The sequence below is a fragment of the Camelus bactrianus genome, chromosome 17, assembly GCF_048773025.1.
Source record: "Camelus bactrianus isolate YW-2024 breed Bactrian camel chromosome 17, ASM4877302v1, whole genome shotgun sequence".
Lineage (NCBI taxonomy): Eukaryota > Metazoa > Chordata > Mammalia > Artiodactyla > Camelidae > Camelus > Camelus bactrianus.
Window position 1 is genome coordinate 35265333 of NC_133555.1, and position 13532 is coordinate 35278864.

The window sequence follows — 13532 nt, forward strand, 5'->3', positions numbered from 1 at the left end:
ATGGACACTTAGGTTGCTGCTTTCATATCTTGGCAATTATAAATAATGCTGCTGTGAACATTGGGGTACATATATCTTCCTGAATGAGTTGGGATTTTTTGTTTTTGTTTGTTTATTTTGTTTTGTTTTTCAGATATATACCCAGGAGTAGAATTACTGGGTTATATGGTAGTTCTATTTTTAGTTTTTTGAGAAACCTTCATGCTGTTTTCCACAGTGGCTGCATCAGTTTACATTCCTACGAATAGTGTGTAAAGGTTCCCTTTTCTTCACATCCTCACCAACATTTGTTATTTGTGTTCTTTTTTATGATAGCCATTCTCTCAGGTGTGAGATGATATCTCATTGTAGTTTTGATTTACTTTTCCCTGATGATTAGCGATGTTGAGCATCTTTTCATGTGCCTGTTGGCCATCTGCATTTCTTCTTTGGAAAAATATCTATTCAGTTCTTCTGCCTATTTTTTTAATCAGGGTTTTTTTTTATTTGTTTGTTTTTTTTATATTGAGCTGTATGAGTTGTTTATATATGTTGGATATTAATCCCTTATCGGTCATATCAATTGCAAGTATTTTCTACCTTTCAGTAGATTGTCTTTTCACTTTTTTTTTTTTTTTTTTAAGATTTTACGTTTTACATCTTTAACTGTGTAGTCAAATCATCAGATGACCAGAGGTGGAGATTGTTGGGGTGGGGAATGAATAAGTTCTGTGTCCTAAATCTGTCTAAAGAAAAAACCCAAAATGTAAATCTCTTTTTGTGAGTTTGGTCTATGTGTGAGTTCTTTCTCCATAGACCTGTGTGAGCGTTTGTTCTCATTTCTGTGATTGAAATGGTTAGGCTTTATAAAACTAGATTTGGGGATGTTATATTATCAACATTATTTTGAGTTTGTAAAAATTCAAACTCTCAAATCAAAATTGTCAATTACTTTGTGATGCTTTGTAGCCTACAGAGAGAGAACATGTTTTTTTGTTACTGTTTTTAATGAAATGTAATGATGGTTATGAAGAAGAAGAGATACCTTCTCTAGATGTTAACATTCAGAGTTTTATTCTTTAGGGTTCATGCCTTTTTAGAGCAGTGGGGGCTTGTTAATTACCAAGTGGATCCAGAAAGTCGACCCATGGCCATGGGACCTCCTCCGACTCCTCATTTCAACGTCTTAGCTGATACCCCCTCTGGGCTTGTGCCTCTACATCTTCGGTCACCTCAGGTAAATTAGTGCTGCCTTTTCTTCAGGTCTGGGTGGTAGCAGACAACCACTTTAGCATTCTTATTCAGGAATTAGTATCATAGTCATATAAGAGTGCTGTTTTTTAGTTGATTGGTTATGGGGTTTTTTTATGTGTTGTAGATGTTTGAATCCATAAGAATATTTAGTGTTTAAGATAATGCTTTCCCATTAACCCTGAGACTCTCTGCTTTATCCTATAATCTATGTTACAGATTAATTTTCATACCCATGACTCCCTTATCACTTCTCCCATCAAAGACACTAATAAAAAAGCAGACTTATAAATCTGTTAAATTGTTTAAAACTTCTTCCCTTTCCTAACATTTAGAAAAGGGACATCCATACACACATGGTTGAAAGGATAGTCAACTGGATTATGTATACCGTTCAGTTGGAATAGCACAAATCCCATCTACAAATTGCCCTTCATTGTGAAATATAAAAGAAAATTTGTTGTCTGTTTTCTCTGTGACTTAAAAGAGACAGGAAAATGTTTCTTATATGATGAAATTTTGTTAGAAGTGTAGTGTGAGATGGGTTTTTTGTTTTTTTTTTGTAGAATCTCCACCAGGAATGGTTTAAGTGCCAATATTAAACAGTCTTAAAAAGTTCTGTTCTCTTGACTTTGTAGAGGTTAATACAGCCACTTATCATTTATCTGACTCATAGGTTCCTGCTGCTCAGCAGATGTTAAATTTTCCTGAGAAGAACAAGGAAAAACCAATTGATTTGCAGAACTTTGGTCTTCGTACTGACATTTACTCCAAGAAAACTTTAGCAAAGGTGAGGATTTTTTCTAGGGACACATGGACTAGAATCTAGCATGTCCTCTCCGTCCTTCTTTTTTCTAAAAAGCATTATTTTCCATAAGAAACTTAATTTAGTTTCTGGAGGTAAGCTTTCTAATTAAATCTGATGGCATTTTGTAAAATAGTCACTTACCCTTACCTGTTTTTCTGTATGGTTAGAAGATAGGTATTTAAAAATAACTATGATTAGTATATTAAAGAAAATATAAGGAAAGTGGAGAATTTCAACAGAGAATTGGAATATATAAAAAGAATTAAATAACTATTGACTATTTGAAAATATACCTGAAATTAACCCACTTGGATGGGTTTAAAAGCAGGCTGGACTCAACAGAAGACAGGATTAATGAACTCAGGTTAGTTGATCTGTTGAAACTGAAAGACTTAGAGAAAAAGAAGCTGTTTGTAGTTGAAGGCACAAGACAAAAAGAGTGTAAGACACATGAGATTTAGTAAAAAGAATTAATATTTATCATTACATACCTATAAAGAGAAAGAATGGCATAGAAGCAATATTTGAAAATTTTTCCATAACTAATGAAAGGATATCAACTCATAAAATAAGAGGAACTGAGCACATTGAAGTTTGGATATAGAGAAAACCATGCGCAGGCACATGATGCTTAAACTCTTAAAGCTAACATCATAAAAGCAGCCAGGGAGAGTGGGTGTAGGGGTGGGAAAGGACATATTATATTCAAAGGCATAATGTAAAAACTGATGTCTAACTTTTGAAGCCAGAGGACAATGTAATAACATTTTAAATGGCTGAAAGAACTGTCACACTCTTAAGATTTGTAAATTTTGTTGTATGTATATTATATACCTCAATAAATCCAGAAGAAAAGATTTCCAAAATCGTGTAGAAACCCTGGCCCTGATGAAGTTATGCAGCTCTACCTCATCCAGTTCTAATCAAGAGAAAAAATATTAACTGACTTAAGCCAGTAGGAATGGAGAAAATCCTTTTCATACTTTGTGGCTGAAAAGTTGGGAAATGGTTACTGTGGACCTACCTAATAAATGTCATTCATCCCTCGGTTATATAGATCTTCCCTATATTGGGTTTTTTTTTTTTTTTTTAATCAGAATTTAGAAATGTTGATGAATTTTGCTTCTCTCATGTCTCTAAATCTGACTGTTGGTCATTTCAGATGTTTGTTCATTAAAAGATAACCTTTGTTTGGTTCTTTTAAAGTAATCCTCAAGGAATCTGAGCAATATATTGGAAGTTACAGCTGTATCTTTCTCATAAAGGCATATTTTAGGACTTTAATTCTGCAATTCTTAGCTTTCTCTTTCATTCTCTCTAGTAGTTATTCTTAGCACATTTTTGCAAGTGAACAAATATTCATAATGATATGGACTGAAGATCACAGAGACCTATTAAATTACATTTTTTACTTGCAGAGTGTAGCACAATGTGCAGAAAGGTTGTCAGGTGAATTGAGAAACTTTATTGACACAAAGAAGTCCAAGACTGTAGAAATTTTCTCTTCATTTCTTAAATTGTAATCCATCAGAATAGAATTTTCAGAGAAAGGATAATATGTTAGAATGTATATTTTGAATTAGTAATGTATGCCGCTAAAGAATGATGTCAGATATACTACACAACCAGTCCTCTGCATGTCTGTGAATGGAGTAGGGTCTGCAAATCAAGAACTATGAATCAGTTGGAGATTTTATTAATCAAGAGATGTTAAAATGAAATAGTACAAAACTTTTGCACTTGGAATCAAGAATCTGCCAGAGTGTTTTATATGTAGTACAGTTTGTCCTTGAATCTTGGAAAAAGTACTGCCTTTAAGTTATACCAAATTTTTTTTTATGTTTATAATATTATATAGCTCATGCATAGTATAACTGTGCCATCCATTGTCACTTCAAAAGGTATTTTTGAATAACAAAATAACAAAATAGTAAAAATATGTCTAAATAGTCCTTGATTCCTTGGTAGACAGCAAGAAATCTTTGAATTAAGTCAGCCTTTCTTTTGGGAGTTTAGGTTTGTTATGTGTTTTATTTCTGTTATTCAGGGACTTGTTTTGATGGTTTGCATAAAACAGTCCCCAGAACTGAGGAAGAAACCCCACTGAGCTCCACATTCAACCTTTATGAATAAGTAAATAATTTCTGAATTTGTTTCTTTAGAGTAAAGGTGCTAGTGCTGGAAGAGAATGGACTGAACAGGAGACCCTTCTACTCTTGGAGGTAAGGAGGTTACTGATGGGGCCTTTTATTCACATAAGAGGCAGTTGCTGGGTTTCTGTGACTGGCATTTTAAATACTCCTTTGGAATTTATTCTGAAAATTTTAAATCCTTGTAATGAGTTATAATAGAATTTTCTTGGACTGTTAAAATTTAAATATGCTAGAGCTGACATGCTTGCTGTTAGTAGGGGAGATCAAGCCTCTATATGTGTTATTTTGGCTCAGATTGGGGTTCTTTTTGTTTGTTTGTTTTTAATCTTTTGCCAACATTGTTCAAATACCGGAGCTTTGACAAAGTAGTCTAGGTTTTCTAACTCTAGAAATCTGGAAGATCTGGCAATTCTGGGCCCTCATTCACACATAGCAGTAATTGACTGGCCTTGAGTAACAGATGTTACTTTGAAATAGGGCATTTCTTCAGATTCCAGTTTTTCTTAACTTAGCCCACCTCATTCATTGTAGATTAGTTCCCTAGTGCTTGTATGCATTTGAGTGTACAACCTACGTATTTCCCCAAAGGATTTCAGAGCAGTAGCTGAAGATACCTGCCACTGACAATGTTAACTTTTTTATGAAAGCAGAAGACTGTGGTAAGCCAGTGACAATGCATAGTATCTCTGTCAACCAGCATATGGAATGCTTATTTGAGTTTCTTCTTGTCTTTGGAGATTCTTGCAAATCCTTATATAACTAGATCTCAGAATTATTTCTGCTCTGCAGGTAGGAAAAAGAGAGTATTTGATTTCATATTTATCAACCATTTCTGAAGAAGGACCATTTGTTTTTAGCTGTAGAGCAATTGTTGTGGTAAAATGGAGACTATATGACACTACTTAGTATTTGTGGATAGAATGTGGGAGCTAAATTAGGACCAAATGAGGAAGTTTATTGTTAAATCTGTTTGAAATGCTTTTGCCTACATGGACTAGAAAGTCTGAGTAGCAGTACATTAAACCAGCAGGACATTTGTTTTTTGTTCAACTTGATTTCTTCAGATTGGCAATTCCAAGATTCTTTACACTGCTCAATGATATCATCAGGTCCCTAGCTTTTCTCTTGTTTTGTTCCACCTTCCTTAGCTGTCCACATTGTCTCTTTGTGTGCCTGTACTACATTAAAACTTGACCACTCATAGTTTCCTAAAGGTTAGTTGCCACCTGGAATCCATTGGTCACTCTGTCACTAGTAATGGATCTTTTATCCGTGTATGATTGCATATCTTTCATTGATAAATTGGAAAATACTGGTTTACTGAATTATGCAGATCTTTCAAATGTTGATACAGTTCATTATACAATATCAAAAAATCTTGGTAGTATTGCTACTAATCTTATTAGAAAAAGTCCTTTAAGTAGTAGGACGAGCTTATGACTGATACATATTTTGCAGAATTTTAACTTCTACTTAATCATTGGCAACAGTCTATCAGTTGTTTTCCTGGGAGTGATATTTTTGAGAATCCTTGTTCATTTTTGAGAAAATATCTGCCAGATATCTGTGTCTGTAAAACCATGGTGTATTAGCCGTTCATTCTAGTAAAAATGTTATTCAGTGAAAATAGTAGCCATGTGAGCTTGAAACTCAAATGGTTGCACAAGTGCTTTTCCTTTAGACAGCCTTCATGCTTCGAGAGTTGATATTTAGTCCTCTTCTGTACCTCACATTTCATAGCACTGCACATTAAAAACACATGGATTTAGAAACTTAGATTTAGTAAAATTAGTAATTTTTACTGTTTCATCAAGGAAATGTTTAAGTTGGCTCATTTTGCTTTTGCAAGTATGTGGCAGTGAGGAATAAAGTGACGGTTAAAATAGTCCAATGCCACTGTCTTGATTCATGCTAAGGGGCCAGTGGTCCACCCACCATTACTTTTTTACCATTGTACATATGTCAACATAACGAAAAAGGCAATAATGTCCTAATGCTATTCTGAAAATGATTTTGTTTCTCAGTCCCCAGATATGGTGCTCCATGGGTCTCCAGACCACACTTTGGGTTCCGCTTTCTGTGTTGCTTTAATTTGGTTTTAAAGTTGTTTCAACAATTGTGGTTCTTTCAGAAGTTTTACTGGTGTATTTTCGTATTTTCTTCTTTACATCCCTCTTTTACTTTTCCTTGTTCTCTCTTGTCAATCTCTCTCTCTCTCTCTCTGTGTCTCTCTGGATCAAAATTCAAAAAAGATTTGTTCCTTTTGAGTTTTTACCACCAAGTTCAATTTATTCTCATCTGCCCAGTCAGTGTCAGTGATTTGCAGAGAGCTTCTTTTCTGAGCCCCTTTTTATTTATTTCAGGGCTGTTTTGTCCAGTCATATTTGCCATGGATGTTAATTTAACAGTTCTCAGTACTTGCAGGAGAACATACATAATATACTTTTGTGTTACTGTTTAGAACCTATGGGCTCTGGGGAGAAGTTTAACTGTGCAGCACAAATTGGAACAACAGTCTTTCTGTCACTTCTTTCCTTGCTTCACATTGATACTCAAAGTTTTCTCCCATTCTCCATTTAAGATTAGTGGATAGTAAACACAGACTGGAGCTGGGATGGCTGAGCTACTATTTACCCTGAACATATCCAAGAAAACCACAGTATCCTTACACAATAGTGCATTTTCTCTCCTGCAGGTGGAACCTGTACAGTCGTTGATTTTTCTTTTAAACATGCAGTTGAATCAGCAGGTGTTGTCTGTGCTTACACAAAGAAATAAAAGGCTTCCCAACAGCATTGTTTACCACTAACACCTCCTATTTTTATCATTTATCAGTAATTAATAGCTTAAGAACATGAGTCAGATGAAAAAATTTTAAACTTATAACCAAAAACAGTCAATTTCTCCCTAGTAAATAGATAAATCTGGAAAGTTCATTGGAATTTATTGTTTACCCCCCCAAATCATAACATTTTATTGGACAAGTATATCACACAGGCAGCTTCCCAAATATTTGGGGGTTTTGTTTGTTTGTTTTTTAACTTTTCAGCAAGCCTAAACCATATTTGGTTATAAGTGAATTGGGACTGTAGGAAAATAAAGGAAACCAAACCAATTAAGTTTAAACTACCTGGGTTTTCTTAAACTCTGCCTAAAGCAAGCCCCTCAGCCATGGGCGAGCGTGGCACACACCGCCTGTCCCCCTCCTGGTGCTCCACCTTCTCACCAGGGAATTAGCAAGACCACGCTGGCTGGTGAGCACACTCAGGACGAAGTGACCGTGGGACCCAGAACGTCCCAGCCTGAGACCCTTGTACCTGGGTTCACCTTCATACTGGATTATTCTTGAGAGCACCTCTTATTTTAAAAAGGCCTTATTTGATATGATTTCTTATTAAACCACAGTTCTTAATTGGAATGCTTCAGGCTGTTATCTTTGGTTGTATTCAGTTCATTGTCTTACTATAAATAATGGAAGTATAGTTACAATTTTGCAAATAACCAAAGTGGAATCTATACATTGGACAGATGAATGCAGTTTGGAAAAGATCCTTTGGTAGAGAAGAAGGATATTAGCTTAAAAAAAAAACTGCATTAGATCAAGAAGATGAAGGCTTGTTTGAGTAAGATTTCATTCGTAAAATGTGTGAAGAATTTCAGGTATTCCATCTGAAAATGCACATCTGAAACCACAAAGACTGGTAACTCAATCCTTACGGCAGTTTGAAAATGCACTGATAGAATCAGGGTGTGCCAGAAGGAAAGAAGAGATGGTGCCATTCTATTCCATGGTGATTAAGTGGATTTTTTAAAGAGACTGTCACAATGTCTTTTAAGTCCACAGCTGATTGCAGTGTTCTTCCTGGTCATTTATAAATGTCCCTGGCTTTGAAAGTGATACAGCTTGAATCTGTGAGTGTGTTGGTTCTCCCTGGTTAACTGCAGTCATTCTAATGCCTACTCTGCTTTCTTATGCCTTGTATTTATTTTCTGTTTGATAATTAGTGGACATAAAATCTGCAAATAAGATCTGTGAGGGTTATTAATGCTTGTTTATCACTAGATACACTTCTCAGGTATTTATAGTGACTAGATTGTAGAAACAGTAGCATTCAAAGATAGTAAGCAGCATCAAAGGTTTTCTTACAGTGTACGTGCACTTGATACATCTGTGATATGCAGCCCAATAAATATTTTTTCTGTGTAATTTTATTTTTTATTGAAATATTGTTGATTTACAATATTAGTTTCAGGTGTACAGCAAGGGGATGCAGTTATATATATTTTTTCAGATTATTTTTCATTATAGGTTATTATAAGATAGTGAATATAGTTCCCTGTACTATATGTTAAATTCTTGTTGCTCATCTTCCTGTGTAATTTTGAATTATACTTTAGATGAATATGTCTTCTAATAAAAATCTTGTCATGAAGAAAAGTGCTTTTTTTTTTTTTTTTTTTGTAATACAAGGTGTTTTTGGCTTTTTTTTTACCACTTGGAGTCTTGGAAAAGTCACATTCCTTTCCTAGGTTAATCATCTATGGTTAAATTCAGCAAATTTTAATGGGTACTGTGTTTCAGGCACTGTGGCTGACACTACAGATTGAGATGGCTAGGCCACAGTCTCTACAATTAAGGAATCTGTGGTCTAATGGGTGACAGAAACAGATTAAAACCCAATTTGAGGTGTACCCAGAGCACAAGACATGCACAGAGGAGTGACTGTGGATGAGATGTAATGGACAGCTTCCTGGGAACAGGATGCCTGTGTTTTGTTCTACTACATGATGTTTCTAGCACAGAACAAGCTACATAGGCACAATACTTATTTGGGGATAGTGTTTTGGGATCTGGGTATCCTGGAACATTAAAGATTAGGGAGGTGAGGTAGAAGAGGTAACAGTATCCCAGTCATGTTGGTCTTAATTCCATAAGATAATGATGAACACTGACATAGTTCTAGGCAGGAGAGAAATAGTGTCCTGTGTGAAACAGACTTCACTCTAGCAGCAGGAAGAAGAATGGATTTAAGTATGGAAGGACAGGCAATTTTAAGAATCCAGGTGAGCAGTGGAGAAGACCCTAGTGATGACAGGAGGAATGAAGATGTGTTATAGTATTATAACATGTCTCCTAATAGCTTTTCTCTGTATGTCACCCTTCCCCTCCTTCCCAACCAGTTTGTCACCATGTTCTGTTTTGAATACACCTCTTCAGTCTGCCCCTCTTATGTAATGTTACCGTCAGTTCCCAGGCTCAGAAACTCACTGCTTCTCAGCCTTGTGCTTTTCTGGATGCTGGCTCTTGCTTGAATTATGTATGACTATTCCTTAGCTTTATTCTGGAAAAAAAACTTCTTGAACTTTCTTATTTTTCTCTGGCTGAAGGAAATGAATAAAGGAAAAAAAAACTTTTTAAAATAACAAGTTTGTTTGAAAAGGCTATACTAAAAGATGTCAAGAAAATCTCTACCCCATAATCAGAAACTTAGAACCATCTCAGTTATGTTTCTGGCCCTAGAGACCCTAGTGAGATAGATTGATTTTTATTTTTTGTTACAGTCTGGGCTTTTTTTCCTTTCCTTTCCTTTCCTTTCCTTTCCTTTTCTTTTCTTTTCTTTTCTTTTCTTTTCTTTTCTTTTCTTTTCTTTTCTTTTCTTTTCTTTTCTTTTCTTTTCTTTTCTCCTCCTCTCCCTCCCCCTCCCCCTTCCCCTCCTCCTCCTCCTTTTTTTTTTTTAAGTAGTTCCTTCTAGAACTACCCAAAGCCACTGACTGTCCAGAGGAAACCCAGAACTAGCCTTGTTTTTCAAGGGATTTAATGGGTAAGGCAGTTTGCTGGCTTGGATTTTGAAGAGTCCTCCGCCACTCCAGTCAGAAAGAAAGCCTGGAGCAGCAGTTGGAGCCCAGGGTTAAGAGTTCACTGAGGGAATGAACATGGAGAGAATCATCATCACAGCGAACTCATCTTAACACTGTAGATCAGCAAGTCAGGCTCTGGGGTAGGGTTGCCCTGCCACTGCTGACATTGGAGCCAGATGGGGGTTTTTTTGTTGTGGGGGCTCTTAACGTGCATGTAGAATGCTTAACAGCATCCATGGCCGCTACCCACTAGATGCCAGTAGCACCTCCCCATTTACGTCAACCAAAAATGTCTCCAGACATTACTGTGTCCCCAAGGAGGCTCAGTTGCCCCTGGTTGAAAATCATGGCTCTAGAGAGGGAGTATGTGAGAGTAGCAACTCCAGTTAGCTACCAAACATCTTTTTACCCAGTTCATTCCTTGACTTTCTCAGCACCATATATTTCTGGTTTTCTTCATAGTATTCTATTCCTCTCCCCCGTGGAGACTGCTTTTACTATATTTGTTGGAGTTTTTCAGCATTTTCTGTGAGAAGTTAATAGATTTGAACACTAGAACTGTATATGCCTTATAAATTGTAGTATCTGTTTCTTAATTTCTAGAAAAAAAAGTTTGTAGTTTGAATGGGATTGCATTGAATCTGTAGTTCAATTTGAAAAGAATTGGTATCTTAACAATATTGAGACTTCTAATGAATGAACACGTGTATCTCTTCATTTATTTAGGTCTTTGGTTTCTCAGCATGCTTAATTTTTTCTAGCATATTGATCTTACACATTCGTCAATCTCTTCATTCCTAAGTATTTCATTTTTGTGCTGTTTTAAATACTTTTCCCCAATTTAAAATTTTTCATTGCTAGTATATATAGAACTATAGTTGAGTTTTTCTATTATCCTTCTAACCTGTGACCTTGCTAAACTTTTTAGTTTAATAACTTTTTTGTAGATTCTTCAGGATTTTCTATATAAACAGCCATGTGTATAGTAATAAAAACTAATTGTTCGTTTTCCTTTCTAATTTGCATGCCTTTTATTTTTCTTGACTGAGAATTTAATAATGAAAGCAATCAAATCAACCTTTTATCTTATGTACAGTATAACCATTTTCGTTACCATTTTTAAAGCCTGTCTAAAGAATGAGCTTCTGATGTCATTATCTGTTACTTCCTTGTTACCTGATATTAAAGTTCCTGTTGTTTTCTATCGTAGGCCCTAGAGATGTATAAGGATGATTGGAACAAAGTGTCAGAACACGTTGGAAGTCGCACTCAGGATGAATGCATCCTCCACTTTCTGAGGCTTCCCATTGAGGACCCATACCTTGAAAATTCAGATGCTTCTCTGGGGCCCCTGGCCTACCAGCCTGTCCCCTTCAGTCAGTCAGGAAACCCGGTCATGAGCACTGTTGCTTTTTTGGCATCTGTGGTGGATCCTCGTGTGGCATCTGCCGCAGCAAAAGCGGCTTTAGGTATGGACTTTTAAGCCATCTCCCCAGCATAACAATTTTATGTAACGGTTTAATATTTTGCCTTCATGTTAACCTTACCTCATATTTTAATGTTATCAGCAGTTGCATTCATTTCAGTTATATAAATAACAAAAAATCAGATATTACCTCTTAAAGAATACCATGTTACATTTTAAACTAAAGCGCTTAAAATACAAGGTTTTTAAACTAAGAGCATTTATTAAGAATTGGAGGGACAAAACTGGAGTTTTTAATGGTATGTTTTGTGATGTGGAATTTGATATCACTGGCAAAAGGAGTCATTTAACATTCTTAGGTCATATTCTAACTAGAACTTTCTCACACCATAGAACTCTTTGTTGACTTTTTGGTTGTTTAATCCTTGTTTTTTGACTATCAATCTAACCAGCAGAGTTAGATAAAATTTGGACTGCAGTTTCGATTGTTAGTGACAGAAATGTAAAGATCTCTCTAATTAATTTAGCCAGAGACGTAGTTCTGTAGTATATTTCATTACTGCCCATCATTATCTCCTATGGCCCTCTTGTTTCTGGGATAGTTCAGACTGAGTCCCCAGGAAGGTCACTAGGTCACTACACACAATACGCTGATGTGTGTCAGATTTCCTAGTTCACATTGAAGCAAGTATTTGTGCAAAACCAGGTCACTGTTCCATTTTTGTTCTTCAACAGAGGAGTTTTCTCGAGTCCGGGAGGAGGTACCATTGGAACTGGTTGAAGCTCATGTCAAGAAAGTACAGGAAGCAGCACGAGCCTCTGGGAAAGTGGATCCCACCTATGGCCTGGAGAGCAGCTGCATTGCTGGCACGGGGCCCGATGAGCCAGAGAAGCTTGGTGAGTCACTTCTGGCCAAGGGCAAGGTTAATAGATGCTACATTTTCCTGTTGGCTTGATGAAATAACTTGGTTTGCTTGCACTCAAAAGTGAGTACAATGATTAGTACAAACGTTTTTCTTAAAACATTAATGTGTGATTCTCTTATCTCTTCCTTTTGTGATAGAATTTTTAAAATTACCTCATAACTTAATATCATAGTTGTGAGCATTTTTAGATCTAGTTTTTAAGCATATAGACATAAAAACAGAAAAATGATTTTCATGGTTATTTTAATTTATATGTTGCTGAGTAGGTTTAGGTTTATTGTTATTTTGGATTATTTTTAAGTTGAAGTAAAATTAATAAAACATAAAATTCTCCATTTTAAACACTTTAATTTGTATAATCTTGTGGCTTCTAGTAAATTCACCATGTTATACATCCATCACCACTATCTAATTCCAGAACATTTTCATCACCCCCAAAAAAAATCTCATACCAATTAAGCAGTCATTTCCCATTCTTCCTCTCCTCAGCCCTGCAAACCACTCATCTGCTTTCCATCTCTGTGGATTTGCCTGTTCTGGACATTTCCACATGTAGAAGTGTACTATATGTGGCCTTTTGTGTCTGACTTCTTTGACTTGGCGTAATGTTCCAAAGTTCATCCATGCTGTAGTACAATTAAGTACTTAATTTCTTTCTCTGCTGAATAATATTCTTGAGTGATATGCCACATTTTACTAATCCATTAGTCGGTTTGTGGATATTTGCATTGTTTTCATTTTTTCACTATTTTGAATAATGCTGTTATGAACATTCATGTACAAGTTACTTGGTGAACATAGGTTTTTTGCTTCCTGGATAACTAAGAGTGCAATTGCTTGATCATATGGTAATTCTATATTTAACTTTTTGAGAAATTACCCAACTATTTTCACAGTGGTTTTACCATTTTGTTTCCAGCAACATATGAAAGTTCTGATTTCTCCACATCCTCGCCAACACTTACTTTCCCCTTCTCTTTTTTTAAATATCTAGCCTAGTTGGGTGTGAAGTGGTATCTCATTGTGATTTATATTTGCATTCAGTTTGGGGAGTATTAACATCTCAATATTAAGTCTTCCAATCAATGAACATTAGAATGTTTTTCCACTTAATTAAGTCTTCTTTAATT

At 35.7% G+C, this 13532-nt stretch overlaps 1 protein-coding gene across 2 annotated transcripts in view; it reads left to right on the plus strand.

Moving 5' to 3' along the window:
• Nucleotides 1-13532, plus strand: part of SMARCC1 (SWI/SNF related BAF chromatin remodeling complex subunit C1) — a 136861-nt gene that overhangs the window by 68090 nt on the left and 55239 nt on the right. For both annotated transcript variants that reach the window (XM_074344997.1, XM_074344996.1), the window contains exons 17-21: nucleotides 1063-1216; nucleotides 1907-2020; nucleotides 4201-4260; nucleotides 11261-11519; nucleotides 12212-12373. In XM_074344997.1, coding sequence (XP_074201098.1) covers nucleotides 1063-1216; nucleotides 1907-2020; nucleotides 4201-4260; nucleotides 11261-11519; nucleotides 12212-12373 — 749 coding nt within the window. The remainder of the gene's footprint in view (nucleotides 1-1062; nucleotides 1217-1906; nucleotides 2021-4200; nucleotides 4261-11260; nucleotides 11520-12211; nucleotides 12374-13532) is intronic.